Source organism: Scatophagus argus, chromosome 7 (genome assembly GCF_020382885.2).
Source record: "Scatophagus argus isolate fScaArg1 chromosome 7, fScaArg1.pri, whole genome shotgun sequence".
Taxonomy (NCBI): domain Eukaryota; kingdom Metazoa; phylum Chordata; class Actinopteri; family Scatophagidae; genus Scatophagus; species Scatophagus argus.
The window spans coordinates 2,006,784-2,030,367 of record NC_058499.1 but is presented as its reverse complement, the minus strand read 5'-3'; the positions used below and the strand labels follow the sequence as shown (position 1 = coordinate 2,030,367).

The 23,584-nt window shown below is 45.5% G+C and overlaps 1 protein-coding gene across 3 annotated transcripts in view; it reads left to right on the top strand.

Moving 5' to 3' along the window:
- grm8b (glutamate receptor, metabotropic 8b) overlaps positions 1-23,584 on the top strand; it is a 77,789-nt gene that overhangs the window by 18,299 nt on the left and 35,906 nt on the right. For all 3 annotated transcript variants that reach the window (XM_046394211.1, XM_046394212.1, XM_046394210.1), the window contains one exon: positions 7,539-7,755. In XM_046394211.1, the coding sequence (XP_046250167.1) occupies positions 7,539-7,755 (217 nt within the window). The remainder of the gene's footprint in view (positions 1-7,538; positions 7,756-23,584) is intronic.

Here is a 23,584-nt window from a genome sequence, read left to right as displayed (position 1 = left end):
GCCTGTGGCGCCGTACCTGCTGGCTTCGTGTTCCCGTCTGTGAGCGACTCGCCTCTCTGATGAACCGTCTCACTCTCTGATGAAGTGAGACGGCTGGGAAGCTGCTTGTCCTCCCACGGTGACTGAAGCTAATTATTCTGTGCAGAACTTGAGCGTTTGTTTCATCATTTCTAATCCTGTTTGTTCCTGTGTGCTGACTCAGCTGGGCTGTAATCCTTCCTGTGTGCAGGACACATACTTCGCCCCCCGCAACCCAACTCGGCTGTGATGTGTCAGTTCGAATGCAAATCAGTGTTGACGGAACGATCAAATCGTGCTGAACCTCACAGAATTACGGTGTGATGTTGTTCTCTCAACATCAAACAACAAAACCACAGTGAATTCAGTTTGTTAAATATTCACAACTTTGGTGATCTCTTAAATTTATATCTTTCACTGTCGTCCAAAAAATTAAATCAAAATTTAAAGCCCAATTACTTCTTGTCAGTGACCGTTCACACCAGCCTCAGGTGTCCTTCTCAGCCTTCTATAGCAAACGTTAGCATGCTAACACGCTAAACGAAGATGGTGAACATCGTGCTGTCAGTCTCTGTGGCTGCAGACCCTTCGTCGTGGTGTTTTACTGTCCGCGTTGTGCTTTATGAGCGTTGTGAACGTGTTATGAATACTTGAAGTGGACCTACAAGCGTAAACAACACTAACAGCGAGAAGATTTCGAGTGATTTGTTCTTAATGCCTGCACCAGGTCAGACTGTGGACGCTGCTGTCCCGTCGGTTGGCACGACAGCAGAAGTTTCTGTGTTGCCAGACGGCAGAACAACCAGCCTGTCACCTCACTGGCCTTTCAACTGAGTTATATGTTGTTCTTAAACTTTAGTTTCAGCTCAGCGAAATTAAAGCAGATCATATTGCAGTTATTAATCTTAGAAAAGCCTCATCGCTCTGCATTCTGCAGGCAGCTGTCTAAAGCAGGAATATAGCAGATTGATCTTTGCCATAAGAGGTGGTGATGCTCAAACCGCTGTTGACCACAGGGGCCACCAGAGCCGCCTGACTCCCAGCCCTGCCGCGACGAAGACCCGCCGTTACATCGGGCGACGTGTGACACGACAGCGAGTGTGTGTCGTCCTCTTTTCACTCTTTTTACACACACACACCAGTTCGGTTCTGTTATCACCTTCGCCACCTGCTTGACGGTGGAACAACAACACACCCCAGCAGCGAGGCAGAACAACGAAGCAACCATCCCGCCTTATTCAAAGGGGCTTCTGTCTGATCGTTAGCAAATAAGAGTGTTGTTTTAGGCTTCACGGCAGCAAGTGGGTCAGTCGGCGTTTGAGGCCGGGCTGCGTTTAAAATGGGACAGCCTGATGAATAATATGTAAAAATATACTTACACTGCAGAAAAAGGCTGCTGGACCTTCTTCGTGCTGTCAGCTGCTGACAGAAAGAGACCGTCTGTGTTGGTTATTCCCTGTCGACTCAACACGCTGGACAAAAACTGACTGCGAGAGCAAAACAGCCTCCATGTTGTCCGTTAAAGGGAAAAGGGAAGGAAAAAGGAAAAAGAACATTTATCATGTAAAGTATGATGAAAACATGGAGACAGGCAGCTTTTACAGCAGTGAAACCGCCATGACTGTTTGTTCGTCGCTCCACAGCTGAGCTTCACACGTTTCTAACCAAAAGTTTGATGCTGCCTGATGACGTTTGTTTATATTCAAGAGAGAAAGTCTGCCTGAACCTTAAGCAAGTGGTTATTGTTGTAACCATGATGACAAAGGTGCACCAAAGCTTACAAGTATGAACCCAAACTGTAAGATGATCTGGACCTCAGCCTGAACCAAAGTGGTGTGAGATCAGGAAGCTCTTGTCACCTGCTGGTGTGGACCAACAACATATTTTGCTGTTTTAATTTGGAGGATCTCATTCACGTCCGTCTGGTTGTCCCCCCACGGTAATGTTTGGTCTGCTTATCCTCGGCTGTATTTCAGACCAGTTCCGAGTGTCCCGGGTCATTTTCTGTGTATGTGCTTTGTGGTCACAGGTCTGTAGTAAAATCCCAACAGACTGAAGGTGTGAATGCAGTGAAGGACAACCTGCAAAACATCCGTTCACACATGAAATACACACAGTCATCTCCTCAAACATCCCGCCGCGCTATACCATCTGAGAAACACACACACACACACACACACACACAATGTCTATCCATAATGCAGCAGCTCCTCTCCACACTCCACTGAGCTGATGCGCTGAACACGAGTGGAGAAAAGGTTTCTGGACTGAAGAAGCGCCCTAAAAGCTGAGCGCTTTACATAATCCCTGCAGGGCTTAGATGAGATGAACGGCTGGCGTCTTCAGCAGGACGAGGACAGAATCTTAACGGAGAACTTGAATGCGAAAGGTTCAGGGGACGGTTTGTTAGTTTGTTTCTCCTCTCAGTTGGCTGGCTGGACTCTGACTGGCCAGGTGACGACTTCAGCTCCTCACTGCTGAACGTAGGTGACGCTCGGCGTCTGCTGGTTTTCAGAGGCCAGAAAGCCAGCTGGTTGCGTCAGGACCAGCTGGCTGTGTCCACTGAGTCAGCAGCAGGACGGACACATCACACAGTGTTGGGATAGGACGGGTCTGAGACGAGCCTGGACGGAGCTCAGAGAGTCAGCAGGAGGACACTTCAGTCAGTCGATTTCTGGCTGCCTGCTGGTTTGTTTCTCAGATGAATAATGTGGCAGCGAGCAGTCTCTGAGTGATCTGAGGTCCCAGTTATTTTTAGGAGAAAACAATACCGGAACATTTGTTCAGATTTATATTTCCGGCTTTGAGAATCAAGGAGGGGGGATGTGAGAAACACTTTAATCAGATGGAGAGCAGCAGTGAAAGCAGACATGAAACATTAATCCTGATGACAGACTGATGACTGTTCAGTCTGTTCAGGGCTTCTTGACAAATTCTAATGGAGATCCCAGCGTTTCCAAATATGCCGGGCTGAATTTTGGGGACTCAGTTGCAAATAACGCAGCAGACATTGAACATCTCCATGTGATAAAACCAAGCTGATATTTCAGACGTTTCAGTTTGTGGAAACATCAGGATTCTGATGTACGTTCATTCTTTTCAGACCGAGTTGCCTTCGTGATTGTGCTTGTGTTTATGCGAATGTGCTGTTTAATGGAGTTTTTCTGCATGCACAGTCATGTTGGAATAGAAAAGGTCCTCCAACAAAGGAAGCATAGCATTGTCCAAAATGTCTTGGTGTGCTGAAGCATTAAGATTTCCCTTCACTGGAAGTCAGGGGCCGAGCCCAAACCCTGAGGAACAGCCCCATAGAGAGGGGTGTCTGGATACTTTTGTCTATATAGTGTCCTTTCTAGGGAACATGTTTGGATGTTCTCTTATAAAGTTGACCCCTTCTGGTTGGGAAATGTTTTAACCATTGGGTTAAAAAAATCTCTATGTAGGTATAATTAACTGTCTACCTGTCTGTGTAAAGACTTGGCCTCGTCACACTGCTGGTGTTTGTAGCAGTTGCCTCAGAACAAACAAACAAAAAGCGCCTCTTAGAGTCATTTTGACAACACTGGATTTGTGTCTCCGTATAAAAACATGGCTGCAGGCTTGTGGTGGTGTTGTGTGGTTTGTGTTTGTGTTGCTGCTGACACATGAACTGAGGTACGCTGGTTTTCTCTCAGGTGTCTGAACTGTGTGGTCTCACCGTAGGCTGCAGGCGCTCTGGAGTTTCTGCTTCGCCTCAAACATTTCAGCGAGATCCCTCAGTTCACTGCGAGTCGTTTCAGCAGAATAAAACAAACAGAAGTTTATTTTCTTCTTCTTCTTCTTCTGATGTCGACGCAGGATTGGCTGCTGTTTCAGCTTCCTTCTAATCACACGCTGAACTCCAGTTCACCTCGTTTCCTCCTGTGAGCTTCAAAAGACTGAACGCCATCAGAGAAAAGAGACCCCGGTTGATGTTGGGCTGTTTTACACGGGAGTGAGCTCTCACTCTGCGGTGGGTTTTACACCAGACCCCCCTGAGGATCGGAGTCTCTTTAAACGGCTTCAGACTTCCCCTTTTCACCCGAGCTGTTCAATGAAGGTTGTGTCAAACAGTCAGGATCCTTTCTGGTGTTCGATGTGGAAACTTTGAGCGTGAAATGTAATTGAAGTTGGAGCAACAGACTTTCATGTGGCCTCACTGTGCCATTTCATAAATTATCATTCTTCCATTATGTGCTCACAAATGAATGAAACGGTCAGCTGATTGGCGGGAAACCTCTGGAGCTTTGCCACCAATCAAACAGCAACAATGCTGATAAAATAGTTTCCTTTTATTCCTAAAGGCAGCTCTAAATATCCGCCTGTCCGGGCTGATTTCTGACTCCGAGACACTTGATGAGTACAAGCGGCGTCTCGTTAGCATCCCCGGGTCAAAACTTCAGTTTTACATGGTGTATATTATTGAATAAATTTGCTCGAAGACGACAGCGACGTTCTGACTTCTCCAGGAATTCAATTTGCTCACATGGAGAGAGACAAACGAGAGCAGTGAGTCACGCAGGATTTTCACCTCGAGGCTGACGCTGTTTATTGTCCAGGAAGGAGACGGATGACAGTAAACAGAGCTTAACTTTAAATAAGACAATCAGAGCGCGGAGTGAACCGTGATGGACGTGTGCTGTCACCTCAGATGGATTTCCTCTTTGGTCGTTCAGTCGGGCAGAAAGCTTGAGGCTGTCGCAGGATGACGAGCATCAGTCACTGTCACAGGACACACTGAGACAGCAAAACCCACAGACGTGTCCTCTGTGAGCTGAGCGCATGTAAACACATAGAAATCTGTCCTCGCTGTGAGACCACGGGCCCCTGAACGTCTCACATTTAGACTGGAACTTGGTCTTCCAGCTTAAGTCCTGCTTCAGATCTAACTGATGGTAAAGTGGTTTGATGCAGCTCAGCAGGTCCTGAAGTAGACGTCTTTGCTTTGTGTCCCGTGTCGTGCGTTCTGCAGCTGCCGCAAAGCGCCGTACTGCGTTGTCGCACCACTGAGCCTTGAACTTGAACTGCGCTTTGGAACGCAGTTCAGCCGTCATTTGTCTGAATCGGTTTCGTACAAACTGGTTTGTGGGAATGTGAGACTGACGGAAAGGTCTGATCCGCCGTTTCAAACTGAAAAAGCACACGAAAACAAGTCGTCGTGGACGTATTTCTGTCCAAAATGACCGACCCCGAGAGCACTTTCAGAAGTCCTACGGCTTCAGGACTGCTGAAGGTCTGTGGGTTCAGATCTGCTCACATGTTCGGAGCTTCTATCCTGCTTTCAAAGTAAAAGCCCCGTGTGGAGCAGCAGTCGAGACAGCGAAAGCCCACGATGAAGCTGTGACGAGGGAGACGTGGGCGTGCGGCGAGCTGATCAGCAGGGTGTCCAATTAGGCTGCTAATTAAAATTGCGGTCCTCCAGTCGTGGCAGGGACTCCTTCAGAAGCCACCAGCAGGACACAAGTTTGATTTTCCTCTGCACTTTAGTAATTCTGTGTGACTACAGCAACCCTCAGCGACATGTTCTCCCTCCCAGCACGTCGGGTTCAGGGTTCGAGTCCCGTGTGTCACCAAATGTTAGCTGCTTTGTTTCCAACTTACGGCACACGAGTCACTCAACTACGCCATGCAAGTGATATAACATATGACACGTATGCAAGTTGTTTACAGAAGCATGATTTGTTTCCTGATGCTGTTCAAGTGGTTTTTACGCCAAACCAAACCAAACTGTGACTGTTTTACAGCGTTAATAACAACAGTCGTCACGCAGGCGAAAATCACGCGAGAGGAAGTAAGATGAGCGTGAGAGTTTTACCGCCACTGACCGAGCTGCCATGTTTGACGAGCTGCTCATCCTAACACTCGACTCCGCACATCTTTGGGTCCAGCTCGCCCGCCGTGACACCCTGCACCCTGAGCAGAGTCTGTTTGCCCACAATGCATCATTAATGCTAATGGAGGGTCCCCGTATTCTCATGCAGCCGCGCTTATTTTAGTCTTTACTGTACTGTGTGTCAAGTGTCAGGGCAGGAGGCTGATGCTTTCATGTTTTCATGCTTTTTGATTGGATACAGTATTTCTTATCAATGCCAGAATACCCCCATGAACCCGTCATCCTGGTCATTTGTCTTTGTTTTCTGCCAGAACTGCTGATTCGGTCAGTAGAAACGGTAGCCATGTTTTAGAAGGTTTTCAGAAGGGAGCGCAGTTTGGATTTGATTTGACATGCCTAAATGAAAACAAACTGAACAAAGACATGAAGTGAAATATGAATACACATTGTTACACATATTTCCTTTTCACATGTGCATTTACTGTGCCATAGTCCGATGAAAAACACACGATTAAAGCGACTTTTAGCTGTGAATAAGTTGGATTTGTTTGAATGGAGGATGGAGGAATGAACGTTAAATCTTCCACAGAGTGAGTGGATATGAAGTTAACATTTTGTTTAGTTTAGTTTCACCGTAAGGTAAAAATTTCTGATGTTGAACTTTAAATTTTGCGTTACGCTCTGCTTTCCTGCACTCACAATATCTCATGTCCAAATTTGAAGGATTATGTGATGAAGATAAGTTCCCTTCAGATGTTTTCGATGGTGTCTAAAAGTAAAGTAAACTCATGAGAGGAACAAACTCGAGCTGCTCTTTGATGGTTAAGGCTGCGGCGCCCTGATAGCGTCGGCTCTCAGACAGGTTTGTATTTACAGTAACAGGACTTTAATTTGCCGCGTGTCGCCAAGCGAGTCGGCCTGAGTGACATTTGTATTGCTGTCAGGATCTCAGCCGTCCATCTTCCCTCCTCCTCCTCCTCCTCCTCTGTGAATGCTGATGAGGCGTCCGGCGGCGCTCAGCCCAACACGGCGGCCTCTGACTGAAGAGAAATCAATCAGCCCTTCAGTCCTTCTCTAAAGGACCATTATCCAGCCCCGCCGGGCTTGTCGGCCTGTCTGCTGCAGGATCTATGACCTGATCCGCCTCTCTAATTCACGCAGCAGAGCCCGCTAACTTGACTCTGACAAGAAACCGAACACCAGGAGGCCGAGGAAGGTCAGGATTTGAGGTTCAAAGTCAGTCGGTTTAAATGCAAAAGCTGAAATATAAGTAAGATGAAATATCGATTGAGCCAACGTGTGCTTGTTTGTCTGACAAGATATTTCTTCTTAACAGGCAGTTTTTACTTTGACTTAATGTTTGAAACTAGAATCATCAGTTATCAGAACTTTTCTTTGTAAGCGTTTTATCGACAGAACTGTGTGTACGGCCAAACCCACAACCGATGTGAAAAGCTTTAATAAATAAGCTGGGTGTGTATTATGAGGAGGTCTAGCTGTAATACATTTTCGTTTTCATCTTGACCACCAAGCGGCTGTGTCTAATGGTGGTGATCAGGTTTGAATATGCTGTTAATTCACTGTTAATAACCCTGAATCTGATTCACAGCAGCATCTAAATGAAGTGTGTGAGTGTGACTAACGGTTAGCTCCTCCGCATCTCCAACAGATTCCTCAGATCAGCTACGCCTCGACGGCTCCGGAGCTCAGCGACAACACGCGCTACGACTTCTTCTCCCGCGTGGTTCCTCCGGACTCCTACCAAGCTCAGGCCATGCTGGACATCGTCACGGCGATGGGCTGGAACTACGTGTCCACGCTCGCCTCCGAGGGAAACTACGGAGAGAGCGGCGTCGAGGCCTTCGTCCAGATCTCCAGAGAGTCAGGTAGGAAACCTCAAAACCTCAAAGTTTGCCACCACAACTTGGTGAGATAAGAGTTTGTTCATTGTAAAAAAGCAACTGAGATGGATTTGTGTGAACCGTCCGGCGTCAGAGAACAGCGTCTCATAGTTGGTTTAACGCTAAGAAAACTGCTGAAAATGTCCTTTATCTTAAAATGGATCAGCTGCACCCAACGCCCGCCTTCCCCGTCAGCTTGATGCGCAGTGGTCCTGACCGCTGGACAAGAGGCCAGGCTGTCTCTGCAAGACAAATGATTGGCTGATTGTCGGAGACAAGAGGCTTGAACGCAGGAGTGGCGAAGAAGTTAAACTACTGGCTGAATGGGGTGATGGCGTGGTGTTGCACTGATAAGAACAAACAACAACAAAACGCAGGAAAAACATCAGTGAAGGCAAAGAGTCACCTGCTAAATTTACTATTCAGGCCGCGTGTGATGATCATGTCAGTTCAGGTACTGCAGGACGATGGGCCGCTGCAGTGTGTGTGTGGACAGGAAGAGAAGTTGTGTCAGTGTGTGTGTGTGTGTGTGTGTTAAGTGATGATGATAAGAAAAATAATGCATTCGAATCCAAGCACACATTATAAAATGTTTAATACAAAACACACAAATGTGAGCAGCTCTTCACAGCTCACAGCTTCAGTTCACAGAAACTCTCGAGCTGATTGTTATGTAACGACTCATTAATTTAGTATCTTCCAGTCTGTTCTGCAGCAACTCATCATCTGAGTTAAGTGTTGTTAATTAAAACGGCTTCCTTTTCACTGATGAACAAATGCTGAAAATAACAATAGTGTTGTTTTGTAGACACATTAAAGTAACATTTCACCTGAAAGTGAAAATCCAGTCATTATCTCCCCTCCCCCATGCTGATGGAAAGTCGGGCGAAGTCGGGCAAAACATTTCAGGAGCTTCACAGTGAAACAGCATTGCAGCATTCTGCCAAACCACTGAAGAAGCTTGAGACTTGTTTTGTTCTGAAACATAAAATGTTTCCATACAGTTTGTATGTCTCCACAAGCCGTCAGGGCTTGATTTGGACAGCTGTTATTTACACCCACTTAAGCGAAAATCTTCGTTTCAGCTCGATGAGCTCTCGGTTGCTTACCATAACCCCGGATTCTGTGAGTACAGCTGTAGCTCCCTACAGAACAGCTCTCTCTGACACAAGCTTCCAGGTGACAGGTAAACACTGACTGCTGTCACATGTGCTGCAGCAGTTAGCACCGCGGCCTCACAGGAAGAAGCCTCTGGGTTTGATCCTGTCAGCTGAGGGCTTTCTGCGGGGAGTTAGCATGTTCTCCCGTTGTCTGCACGGTTCCCCCCCGGGTGCTCCGGCTTCCTCCCACAGTCCAACAACATGCAGGTCAGGCTAATTGGTGACTCTGACGTACAGTTTAGCTGTCAGGGGTTCTGTCTCAGTAACACAGCATGTGTCAGGGTATTGATTACATATCTGAACTGTAACGAGCATCATGTCGCAGCTCATGTTTCCTCTTCCAAACAGCAACAACTCTGCTGAATTACTTCACTCTGACAGGAAACAGCACTTTCTTACTTCTTCTCGCAGCGTTAAAAGAACAGAAGCATAAGAACATGGATAATAAAAGCTAAATTTTCATCTCCTGCCAGCCAGGCCCTCCTGCTCGCTCCGTCACTGTAAGCTGCTGTAATACCTACGTATTTACCTGTGCCTGCAACACCGCTGTAATCGGCGTGTAAACGGCGCCAGCGGCAGTAATCACGAAGAATGGCGGCGATCGAGGCGTTTAAAAGCTTCACATTAATAACGAGAGGCTGTGCAGAGAGCAGCTGTGGCTCCACTGTGGGATCAATGAGCCTTCATCTCTGCTGCTGCACACACACACACACACGCACACACACACACACACGCACGCACACACACACACACACACACTGCTGCACATTGAAGCTGCTTCATTAGCGGCCTCAGCATGTGTGTACATTATCAGCAGTGAGGTCCGATGGTACGAAGCCTCTCAGCTGCAGGCGGCGCAGCGATCACCACGATCGGAGGACGTATTGATTAGAGCTGATTAGCTCCTAATGAGCACATCTGGGGAAAGCACTTCTTCACTGAACATCCAGTCGTCCTGATTAAACTGTGTCACCGTTTATCTCAGCCCAACAGAAGATGACTCATCACGCCGACTTTTTGAAAAGTGTTTGTAAACTCCTGGTATGAAAAAGCCAGAAGTTTGAAAGTCGGAAAATTAAATAAGTAAAAGCAAAATAAATTTGGAGGTGTGGCGACGGATGGAAGTGAGCTGTCAAAGTAGCCGCTCCCACAGGCGGCTGAGTTGTGTTTTTGTCCGTGGGTGTTCAAAGATTGTCTTAAGTATTTATGTAAAGTTTGATTTAGCGAGTTTCTGTTCATTAAAGCGAATCTGTGGATCCTATATGCACTTAGTTGCCATGGTTACAGAGGAGGCCACAGCCGCTCTGTTCAAACTCTGAAAGACTGTGAGTCCAGAAGCACAACATCCTGACACAATGCAGCCATCCACTGCAGTACATGTACGTGTACTCAGGTACTGCACTCATGTACCAGCTTCCCTCTGTTGTATGTGATGTTGTCAGCAACACTGATCTGAGGACAGTAGCAGACCTTCTGTTCAGTATGCCCACTGGTACTTCATGTAAGGCTGTCACAGTCCAGAGATCAGTGAGGAGGCTTTACTCCGTCACACATCACATCACTACGTCACGCATGTGAGCACAGCTGCAGGAAATGAGTGAAGAGCTTAGATATAACCTGTTAATTACTGATCGATTGATTCACCGGAGGGGTCAGCTGTGTGGTTTTGACAAGATCACAGTCTGGGTTAAAAGAAGAAGGAAAAAAAGAAGATAAAAGTGTGAGGTGTGAATGGAGTGTGTGTGTGTGTGGGAAGGTTTGGAAATATTCCATGATAATGTAATGTATATTAACGACTTAAATATTTCCAAATCCCTCCTGTGTTCTGTGCTCTTAGCTCACTATGAACTGAGCTCTCACTCTTTGTTCTGGACCAGTTTCCATCTAAACGTGTCCTCTGTTTAGTTCTCACCATCCTGCTCTCCAGCAGAGCGTCCGCCCAGCTCACACAGGGTTACGGGCAGGTTTCCTCGTGGTCTCTGTAAGGGGCCCAGGTGGGTGCACTTGTAGGTGGCTCTCCCCACCAGGCCGAGCCGTGCCGTGCTGTGCCGTTCAGTGCCGGGCCAGCTGGCACACGACAGCAGAGTTTCCCAGTGAGCAGAGTCGGTGACCCGGTTGGCAGAGAGAGGCTGTCACAGATTAAAGGAGCATTTACATAATATTACTTCTTTGTGGAACTTCCTGGTCTGAGCCGCCCCTGATCGCACTTCACTGACATTATGGAGGAAATATTAAAATGTCTTTAAATAATCATTTCCTCCTCTGGTTAATCCTATCAGCCGTAGATTAAATATCTTTTCTTGTCCGTTTGCCTTTGAAGTCTCAGCTCGCTCGGCCGTCAGCTGCAGCGTTTTCCCTCCGAGGCCTCAACTCCAGGAAGCTTCGACTTCCCACACGCTCAGCCGCCACATCACACGCCGATACAGAAACTTCCAGGTGGTTGATGTTGGGTTCATCGTTTTACATTAACCCGGACAGGAAAGCGGGAAAGACGGGATTACACGGTCCCGTCATGCGTGTCCTCGGTCCCCACTGGGTCCCATATGTCCAGAGTGAAGCTGGTGAAACCCATTTATTGTTTATCAGACTACTTCCTCAGAGTGTCTGTGACAAAGCGATGGTTTACGGCTGAGTTTTTGCAAGGATCTGAAGGAACTGATTCAAATAAAAATTAAATGTTCACGTTGCTTCCAGTGGAGACTTTCCATTTTTAAAAGTGAAAGGTGAAGACTGAGGCTTCTATAGAGAACAGATCAGTTGATTAGTAAACAAGGAGACTGATAATCAATGTTTGGAACTGATTTATGTTTGCAGTAACATTTGAAATCTTAGTGTCAAAATTTAGACAAACTACTGGTGGAATGTAGTACATTTTTGAGGTGTTTGTACTTGAGTTTTTTCATTTCCTGCACCTTCCACTTGGAGGGAAATATTGTACTCGTTACAAACTGCGGTTACTTTGCTGATTCAGATGATTCGGCGTTGATAAGTTGTTTCTTGTGACGTGCGGCCAATCAGATTGTGTTGTTCGACTGCAGGCGGAGAAGACGCTGCAACAGAGCCCACATCAGGTGAATTTATTTTTTTGATAATCTGATAAAAAAAAACCCTTAAAAAAATCCCTCTGATATCGATCTATGCTGAGTCTATGCTGAGTCACAGTATGTCCATTTGAGCCTGATTCTATGCACAAAGTACAAATGTGGATTTACAACCTAAACCCTCTGTTGTACAGCTCATGCTGATGGGAACCTCCTTAGTTTTAGCCATTAAACATAACACATCAACGTATCACCAAAATTATTACAGTTTGTCCTGAAGAGGCACATGGATGTCTGAGTCCAAATTCACTGTCATTCATTTAAATTACTGTTTTAATCAAAACCAAACATGGAAACGTCACAAATCAGGGAAACTTTAAAGTCTGTTTCTCTCATCCAAAAGGCTTCTTCTTCATCTAAAAGCTAATGGGATGTGCCAGGTATCTTGGGGTTGTCCTGAGGGTGCTGAAGAGGCCTTTTGGTTGAGAGGTGAAACGTCTTCCACAACCTAAAAGAAATCTGTTGCCTTCGCTTCCAGCACTGAAACTAGCATGACTCAGATGACTGAGAAGCCACACTGACAAAAACAGTAAAAGTTTTCCGTCAGGCTGCACTGTGGTTCCTGCTAACATGCTCTTAAAAGCAGTACTAACATACTGATGTTAGCAGGAATGAAGTCTGAAGTCACAGGATCACCAAACTAATTTATTTTCATTATCTGAGCTCCATCACTGATTGTACAAACTCTTTTGCCGATATATGAAATCCACTTTTCACTTGAAAAAACGTGCACTTGCTGGTTGCAGCAGAGCAGCCATTTTCAACCAGTGGACTGCTGTCTCATAGTGGGCCTCTACGTGCTAATGAATGCACATGAGCACAAATTAAAATGCATCATTTCAGTGAGCGGTTAGTGTGAATACCAGGCCACATTAGCAGGCAGGGACACAAAGCAGACTTTTGAGACGACTGTGACGGCATCAAAGGTGAGCAACAAACTGAAAGCAGCTTTGAAAGCAGCCTGCATGTCAGCCTCTCATCCGTCACGCCACGACTTGAGCTCATTATTCCCCAGAAGGAAGCACAAAAGTCTCTCTGAGGGGAAGCAGGATGCAGGACATTTATTTTGGTCATTACAGGCAATAGTTGAGATTTTAAGTATTTTGATGTGGACCAAAGTGGTGGACGGATGGACAGATGGACTGACGGACTGATGGACTGACGCTGGCAGCCACAGAACTACGTCCACATGCATGGCTGAAAGCAAACATGATGCCTTTGACTCTGCGTGAGCGTCGTTTGCGAAACAGGATGCTGGCACTGTTTGCGACCTCAGGGCCCCCTGAGCATCAAGCAACATAATGTGTCCAACTTCCTGTCAAAATCTGCACAAACAGGAAATCCTCCGAACAACACCTGCACACACCTGCTTCTGCACAGCCTGGAAACGTGTGTTCCAATGAGGAAACGCGGCCTTCTGCATCATAAATTGTGAAACGGAAATTGGTTTAATCTTTCTCGGCTCCGATCTCAGTTAATAAGTCAATCTCCATCCCAATTCAGAGCGTCGCTCACACCGAAGCCAAAGACTTTGGATTCAAGGAGATTCAACTTCTCCTGCTCCTTCTCAGGAAATGTTCTCTTTTCACCTTTTCAATTTGTGAAGTCACACACTGTGAAGAGAACAGCAGCAACCACACTGGAGGAAAACTGGCTCCAGGATGTGTTCAGGGACCTGCTGTCAGCTGGGAGAAATGCCTTCACTGATGTCTTCTTCTGTCTGTGACTCACACAGGTTCTGACTCGGCGGTAGAGAAAGTTGCTGAAGTGAACAAGCTGTTGCACAGGAACAGCTTGCTGGAATTTTATTATTAATCATCATCGTCGTTATTTGGGGTTTTACTCCTGTAAGGCTGACAGCTTTTTAGGTCTTCTTTCCTCTAACAGCTATGATCTCGCGACCCCTGAAATTTACCTGGAGACCTTTTTATTCATACATGCTGTACTTGCTTGATACTTGCAATTTTCCTCCTGTTTGAGTAACTAAAACATTGCTGTTTTTATGAGGTTTGTTAACAGTAATAGTAAACAAACGCTATGTAGACAAATGTTTTGGGACATCTGACATTATACCAACTTTATTGAAGATTTAAAGCATATATTTTCGTATCCGCAATAGACAAACAAGTTCTGTGCACAGCGAAATTCTTCCTTTGCTTTCTACTGTGAATGCTGCTGGATGCAGAAAATGAAAGTAAGTGTTTGTGTGGGAATTTGTGCCCATTCATGCAGTAGAGCATTTGTGAGGTCACACACTGATGTTGGACCAAAAGGCCTGGCTCACAATCTCCGTTCCAGTTCATCCCAAAGGTGTTGGATGGGGTTGAGGTCAGGGCTCTGTGTGGGCCAGTCAAGTTCTTCCACACCAAACTCATCCAACCATGTCTTTATGGAGCTTTGCTTTGTGCACTGGGGCACAGTCATGCTGGAATAGAAAAGGGCCTTCAACAAACTGTTGCCACAAAGTTGGAAGCATAGCATTGTCCAAAATGTCTTGGTGTGCTGAAGCATTAAGATTTCCCTTCACTGGAGGTCAGGGGCCGAGCCCTGACAAACAGCAAGCACGTTGTGCATTTGTCAAAAATTTCATGTCAGTATATTTTTCAGTATCTGGGATGTTTACAATGAGCCTACAGCCACTTTTGACACTAATAGAAGGTGATTCTGCATGTACTGGTCAGCCAGCCTTTGTTGAATCATCTGAATTGATCGTGTGTTGTCGTCTTCTCACCTCAGTTCAGTCGAGCTGAGAGCTTCCTCACAGGAGAACCGGGATCTTCCTGCCCTCTTGGTGGGATCTCTGGGCCAACAACGGCGCTGACTCCTGTTTGAACTCAGAACGAGACGAAGCTTCACTGCCGCTGAAGCTAATTTCAGCTCAGCAGCTGCTAATTATACGCTCGTCTTCAGAACCTGCGAGCAGGTGCCGGCTTGAAGAGCGGCGGCGGCGTCTATCGACTGATGCCGCATCCCGCCTCAGCTCTTCAGGGAGATGCCTTTTGTTTGTTTGTCTCTCGAGTGTCGTTTGCTGTTCTTGTCTTGAGGCTGAACGGTTCATGAAAGTCACAGCTGCTTCATGACTGCAGGACTCCTGTAGGAACCGTCAGTTTAAATCCTGGAAACACAAGAATCTCTGAACACTGAAGAAGTTACATCAGCTGTGTTGTCGGTCATAAAAACTTCCACAACAGTAGTTATTTAAGGGGGAATTTAAGAGACAAACGAGGATTTTCACTGCACGGTGTTCCAAGTTTCAGGCTAACACGTAGGGAGATGTGCTCGCCGAGCCGAGGAGTCGACCCTGCTGATCCAAGCTGTTGAAGTGTTGTGAGGAAGGTAGCATTGTCTTTGTATGTAACGTTATGTAAGTTAACTCACAGATGTCAGTTAAAACAGATCGTTAACTTTGGGTTTTCCTTGTGATTGACGTGGTCTCTCCTGGGTCAGGGTCCTGTGTCTGTACAGGCAAAGCTTCTTGCTTTTTATGACACGTGAAGCTCTCTGATAACTCGCAGACTGACTCGGGACGTGTTGGTGAGACCAGGCTGCCCCGATAGCGACGCGTCTCGGTGGGATAAGGAGACGATGAGGGACGAGGACAGCTGGCGGACTTTATTTGCTCATCTGCCGTCCTGTTGTCTCCGTGACTCCGAACGTTCAGTGTTAATAAAGACAGAGTGTCACAGGAAGCAGTTTTCTTCTTCTTCTGAACTCAGCAGCAGATATTCCTCTTGTACAAACACTTTTCAGTCAAACGTGTTACTGTGTGTGTGTGTGCGTGCGTGTGTGTGTGTGTGTGTGTGTGTGTGTGTGCGTGCATGCGTGCGTGCGTGTGTGTGTGTGTGCAGCAGATTAAATGGAGGAGGTGATGGTGTTGTATTTTCGCTGACGTTCTGTCGGATCAGTCGCTGTGGAAAAACTCTGCCGTCCTTTTTCTTCCTCAGAAGTGTGAAAGCCTGCAGGAGATAATCTGCTTTTCTTTCTCTTCTTTCTCTCAGCTCCTCATCCTCTTCCATCTCTCCGTCTGTACTTCCTTATCCCTTAAACATTTCTTTCTCTCTCCCTCTCGTTTACAAGCGTCCTCATCTTTCCATTGAGTTGGTCATCTTTTCTTTTGTGATTTTATTTTTCTCCCTCTTAGTTGTGGTTGTCCATTAAAGTGACTTTATCCAAATTTAGGTGTCATCTGTTATTTATTTACTTTAATTTTCGTGGAGAGCAGCGTCCCCCCACCCGTCCTGCCTTGCATGCAGGAGGAGTGAATGAATATTTCATGGTTTGGGATTCTTCTGCCTCTCCTCCCTTGAGGACAGGTTCACAGAGCAAAATGACTCATCTGTAGGCAGCAGCTCACCTTCCTCAAACAAATAAAACACTCACCATCCATTAGCGGCGGCCAGTCGAACACGGGGAGGTGAGTAGCAGGTGAGGGACGTCTGCAGTCGCAGGAAAAAGCGTTTTGGAGGTTTGTGTCGGGAGTTCAAACACAAACTGCTCCAAGAACACGACCAACCTTATTTCCACAAATACAACGGCAAGAGAAAAGGCGAAGAAAACCGAGAAGCACCCAAACAGAAGCAAAATCATGAATTTATTGAAGTGAACTGGAAACTCTTCAGTTCAAGCTGCCTCACAATTTATGTGAGATATTCAGAAATGAATAATCTGACCGATGAAATGTGTGTCTGTTTAATGATGTTTAGAGAGTGGGAGCATGAAGGCAGCACAAGTCGTCCACGCAGAGGCCGAGTCCACGCTGACAGTAGAAGCCACCAGATGGCCTTGATGACAGAAGCAAATTCATGCGGATCAAAGATTAATCAATATTATCATTATTAAACATGCTCACCTCCCGCCCATCAGCACGACTGGCTGAACCTAAAGGATTTTTTCTTCCTTTAAGATGTAAAATATATGATATGACATATGAGACCATGTAGAAAATGGATGGACGGACTTAAAATATTCCCGTTGTTACCAAACCACTGCTGACCAGATGTTCCAAAGGCAGTAAATATGTAGAATACCCTTTAATTTGGTTGCACATTAAATTTATGTGCACTTTTTTGTTTCAGACAGCATGCAAATGCTCTTTGTGTCTCAAAAAGTGATTTGATTCTTCTAATCTGAGTCTTTGATAACTGTGTTCATTAAGAGGATGTTCAGTGTGTTTTTTGCGTCTACTCATCTGTGAGTTATGTCTTAAGTGATACATCATTTAATCCACCAGCACACCAGCGACAAGTTTTCATTTTGAAGAAAACATAGCAAATATAGAGTTAATCATCAAGCTCGCTCAGAAGCTGTTGATGCAAAATGGCTGTGCCCTCAAATTAAACCTAAAAGTCATTAGTTACACCATTATTGGTCTAAAGTGTGTTGTGGCTTAATGCTGTTATTGTGTCAGCTGTCAAAAAGGAGCAAAAATATCGCTCTTCAGCCTCTCAGTGACGTCTGTATGGCATTTCAACAACAGGAAGTCATAAGTCATAATCTGCAGCCGTTCGGTGGTGTGCAGTTAAAGAAACGAATGTAAAACAAGGACCCCATTGTGGAGCTTTTTCTTCCTCCGTGTCCCCGAGTCCTCGGAGCGAGTGACGGGGCTCAGAGCGAGCTGCTTTCACTGAATACATCGTCAGCTGCAGGAAACTCTGAGTGCTCTAATTATCCCGAGCTTGTTAACAATGACGAGGGCGCACCGAAAGACAAATTGGAACAAAGGTTTCTTTTTCTCCGCCTCAGCCAACAGCGTCGCTCAGAGAAACAGAGAAATGTGTTTCAGACGCAAACCCAACACTCACTTTGTGATGTCTGAGTTCACTGTTTTCTTCAGTTTGTTTTTGCTCATTTAGAAACTGAAAGCCTCCTCCTCCTAAATGTGGTTACTCATGTATTTTATTAATCACGGTAGCCGCATGACTCATTATCAACAAACAAAAAGAAGAAGAAGAAGAATCAGCTTTATTGACAGTATATATATTTTTACATACACACACTGAATTCGTCTTCTGCATCTTTAGTTGAACACACACATGCAACACCTGGCAAATCACATGCAGTGAAACACACACAGGAGCAGTGGGCAGCATCAAGGGCCCGGGGACCATATTGGGGGGGTTAAGTGCCTTGCTCAAGGGCACATCAGCCGGCTAATGGAGGGGGGGGGGGGGGGGGCTTTTTTCACATTAATCACTCCACCACACCCAAATATTTCCTGCCCGTCCGGTGGGGGAATCAAACCAGTGACCCTCCGATCTCCAACCTCCATCATCAGTATTGATGTCCGGTTTAAGGTCTGTCAGCCTGACCTCCTACAGGATTGACTGGTGACTAAATGTGGCAGATGAGTTCCAGCACGTCTCACGTCCAGAAAGGGTTTCTCCTTGTGTTTAAACAGAGCAGCGTTTGATGGTTTTCACCCTCTGTGACGGACACAGAACCACCTTGAGAAGTATCACAAAGGTCCTGACTGAGTCACAGTGATGAGCCGTTTCGCTGGATTTCATCACCCACTCCCCACTGCGAGAGGACAAACCCGCCTCGTGCCGCCCTGGCGCTTCATCCAGCAGTGTAGGACGAGGGTTGCGAGTGCAATGGATGTGACGCTGCTGAACGCTCGCTGGCTTAAAAGGTAAAGCCTCTGGAAATGAAGGAAGAAACTGGAGGAGTTTTTCTTTATTGTGTCCCACGTGAAGGTGGACGGTGGAGAAATTACACATGACCCTAACCTGACCCGAGGCCTGAACCTCGTCTTTACAGGATCGTACTGGTGTTTTCATTCGCCGTAGTCCATTAAATACAAGCTTATGGAAATCAGTTTGCAGAGATGTGGGGTTTGCTCCAGAGATCAACTGGTCAGTATAGTTCAAATGTTTCGTTTAAATGCCTTATAGGCAATAGTAGTTGTATTGTGCATCAAAAATCAGAAAGTTCCCTCTGTGATCAGAACTGGTCTGAGCGGTCAGAATCCTGAAGTGAACTTCTTCGTCTTCTTGTCGACATTTGTTGCTTCTCCCTCTGCAAATGGCACCATTTCACTGGTGTGTGTTTGTTTGTACTGTGGTATAAGTGCCAGGAATCTGAGTCTGATTTCTTCCTGTTTGTCATCGGGTTAGACAGATGTTGAGGCAGGCGGGGAGACAGAAACAGAGCCAGCAGACAGATGGACCATCACCGTCCTCGCTTCCTCAACTGCCTCACTACTCATATAATGATGCTCTAAATGAGCTCATTAGAGTTTTTCGGTAAAAATGAAACCTGAGGGAAAGTGAAAACTTTGCTGCCTCACTTTCTCTGATGAATGTTTCAAACAGAAGCAAAGCTTGCAGATGCTCTGTCTTCAGCTAAATCTTTGATTTTGAACTCAAGTCGCTCACGTTTGGCTTGGTTTTAAAAAGTGGATTTGATGCAGAAATATCCATTTCATCTGTCACAACCCGTAGAACTGTGATTAGTTCTTTTCTATGTTGGACATCAATGATTTAAAGTAAATCTGCTATGGTGCAATCTCAGTGAACCATTTGAACTTAAACATGAGCTGCTGTTGGTTGGAAGTAAACCAAACCAATGTGGTCCAAGTTGGCTCATTTAAGAGTTCATGTCTTGTGACTCGTCATAGGACTTGAAATGTCTAGTTTGTCTAGTCATTAAGTTTAAAGTGAAAGTTTCCATCCATCCCGTCTTTCAACTTCAAGCTACTTCTATTAAGTCGCTACAGGTGTTACAGCCTACACTCATTTGCACTTTAATACACAGCGCTCATTTTGTCAGATTTTGGCGGAGCAGCCTACCTCTGGCACTGTAGAGGACTTATCGCACTATAAGCAGTCTTATGTGTGGGTCTGTGGGTCCAAGCCAAAGCTGGAGCCAAAATTTCTGCTCCTTTTGACAAGCCCAGAGTCAGAGTGGAGGAAGACCTTTGACACCGCAGCTGAAAGTGTCCCAGTTCTGACTTTTTTCACTGGCACGTGGATATTTTTAGAGGTGTGAAGTCTGGTCCAAACATAGCTGAGTAATAGATTAAAGTGTTTAGAGCGAGTGTTTTTGCAAATATTTGGCACTTTGAATTCTCCTCCCTCACGTGACATTTGACCATCAGTGTGAACTGGCAGGTTAAGGAACAAACCCCCCAGTTTAGAGGGTTCTGATGTTTACTGTTGATGTTTAAAATCACTGAAATATATTCTGTTCTCAGGCCGCCTGAGCTGCTGTTATAATCTGAGTGTTTAGGACTTCATTATTAAGGGTTCAAACCAGAGCGCACAGCAACGTTCCTTCACACGCTGGCGAAACAGTCAGCTTGGTGACTTAGCAGCGACTGGTGCTGACCAGCTGGGGGAGCTACTGTAGCTGGTGTGCTAACTAACAGGAAATCCAGCTGGAAACATGCTGACATGCTAACATGTTAAGTAACAGCCCCCTGCAGCGCTGTTTCTTTTGCACATCTCATCTTCCAGAGTTCCCTTCTTCCAATTCAGAGTCAGACAGGTTAATTAATTCATAGTTGATTGATTTTATCTGAACGAGAGGTTAACTAGAAGATTCCAACTCCTGAGGAATCCCAGAGAATCTCGATGACACCAGCAGGACGCTTTGAAGTTGAAGGGAGATTTTTCTCTAAGGTGTGCTGAGAGCTTTGTGGGCACACACCTTTGCTTGTTGCATCTGGCTTTCAAGTCAAGGCTGTGCATGTGTTACCCAGGAAACCTTTCATGGTCATGCATTCGGCCGCTCAAAGGTGAGGAATGAAAGAGGCGAGTGGGCGCATACGTCCTGTTCCTGTCTGTCACTGTGACTCAGTATTTGGAGGAGGGTTGGCCGTGAACGCTCGCTGCCATGGTGAACTGTTAATTGAAAGGTCAGCGTAAAGGCTTTGCTCGAGGCTAGCTTTAATGATATCTATTATGACCCATAATTCCATTAGTCGGCGTGCCTTTGAATGTCCCAGCCGTGTTTATTTGGTCCGCCTTTGAGTTCCACGGCTCCCGCTGTGAGACGTTCCTCGGTTGACTTGAAAGTGAAATTGTATTAGTTCCTCTCATTGGTCGCTTGTCCCTCTGATGTGCTTCATTTGATTCCACATCATTAAAACTGTGCTGCATTAAAGCTCATGTTTGTAAGTGAAAGTCAAAGGCGTCAGCTCGGAGAATCAAGTCTTCAAGCTCACGTTTGGATCTGGACGTACTGCAGATGCATAACTTCTTCACTAATTCAGCCGAGGTTCACACGTGTGTGAGGTTTGCCCTTTTCAGACCCAGCAAATTCAAATACTGATTGATTCTTTATTTATTTATTTACCTTTGCTAAACATGGTAGGTTTTTGTCCCACTTCAGTGGCCAGTATTTCTCTTAACATGTTAAACCCTAATGAACAGATTTCACTCATGTGGTTCAGATTTATGCATTTTTTTAAAAAAAAATTAAAATTGAAAAATATATTTTTGGATCATTTTCAATATTTTCCCAAAGATCTTGAGCATGTTTTCAGGCTGTGAGGAAATCCATGAACACGTTCACATAACGCATTTCCAAAGTCCTACTTTGTTGGCCGTTAGTGAAGCCACAAACGAGCTGATGATGTGACAATAACGGTTGGAGGTGAGTAAAATTTCATTGCTCTGAATTTTCTCTGTTTTGTGATTTTCAGTCTTTTCACACTCGTGGGATTAAAGACAAAGTGTGCTGAACGTTGAGGAGCTTGGAGCAGATTTAGAACTAGACAAGACAAGACAACAAGAAAGCAGAGAGTCCCAAAGAAAGCAAAAGATGACCAAAAGCAAAAGTGGCTTCACTCCGAATTATAACAATTTAACTTCTAAAACTGAATTTACTGAAACTAAAACTGCATTCAGAGAGTTACGTTCTCTTCTCTAAAAGGCGTACATCTGTTCCGTCCCAGAATTAACTCCTTCACTTCAGTGCAGCAGCTCACAGCAGAGATGTTCCCAACTGAGATTAAAGTAAGTCCTCATCCTGTGAGAGGCAGCAGGGATTTCCTTATCTGTTCGCCAGCGAATGGGAGCACATTCCCACAGTATCGTGTGTGTGTGTGTGTGTGTGTGTGTGTGTGTGAGACTGTGCTTCACGCTGAAGTGTAACTTGTACATGATAGGGTTTCATGCAGGGTCTGTTAAGTGATTATTTCCCTCTTTGTCACCCAGAGTTAATTTGGTGGTCGCAGCAGGAGACGCCTGCAGCAGCTGATTTTCCGCTTTGCTTTTCCTCCATTGTAAAAATATCAGCTGAACATACCCCTCATTAAAATCATGTCGTGTATGTCCATCTTTATTATTTCCACGTTTATCTGCAGTGGTTCCCCTCAGGAGGCTCGAGAGAGCTCGCTCGGTTCTTCACGTTCTCCTCGCAGGTCAGCAGGGAAATATAATTGAACATAATATGTGGTTTTGCAGAATTGTTGAATATCATTTCTGCCTGGAAATAAGGTGGGGATGTTTCCCAGCTCTGCACACCTTCAGTGTTTTGCCAGACCTGGTAATTATGAACCAGTTTACACCAACACAGTCCTGAGTGTCGGGTACAAAGAGGAAAATGGATCATCTGAAAACGTTCAGGAGCAGATGAAGCTGAGGACTAAATGGACTTTTGAAAGGTCAGATTTGTGTCCAGGCTGCAGGGTCGGCCGATCTAATGACTTACAGGAGAGCAGGTTGTGTGTTGTTAACACCATTCAGAGAAATGTGTTTATCTACGGGCATCACTTCTGTGACGGCATGTTCTTAATGTGCCTTCATTCCAGCAGCCTCAGAGACCCTCATAAACTGCTGACGTTCTTTTCATTGCTGTCTGTGAGAGCAGCTCTGTCTACTTGTGCACCACTTGCCTCGATGTTATTAATCCGTTTAACATTTGGTAATGGAAATGTCTTTGTGTTTCTGCAGTGAAGCTGTGGCCGTGCACCACAGTGTGCTCTTTGCAGAGGAAAAGCTGTGTGTTATTGTTATTGAACCGCCTCATGTTTCATACAGCGAGGAAAAGAGCTTGACAAAGGTGAAAAAGGAAATAACAAATTACAAAAGAAGAAGGGAAAAGTAATCTTGGTAATCTCCCTGAAGATCTCTGATCGCTGGCTGTGTATGCTTAAACTTTGTGAGGTGTTTGGAGTGAGTTTAGAGGTTTTGCTCTGTTGTGTGTGGAGATAAAATCAGCTCAGGGGTTCAGGAGTCCAGGAGGCTGTTGATCATCGGTGAGATCTCTGCCCACGAGACCTCCATGTTCCTATGAATCCGTTACTCATAAAAAGAAGTTTCCAACATGTCTTCACATAAGATAGAAGGTATTTAGTGAACGGGGGTTGCCATGTTTTTATTTGTGTTAAAATTCATATTTTGTGAATGAGAGGGAAATCATGACAAGAAAACTTAAAGGATGTCAGTGGTGATGGTGGCATCGGAGGAGAAGGGACATAGTCGACCTTTATTTTGAAGGGGTGTTGTCAAAGTAAGCCACACATCGATGATCCGCGCCGGGTTGACATTTGACTACATTAGCATGAACTCACACAACATGTGTTGACAGAAGAAGAAAAATACCGAA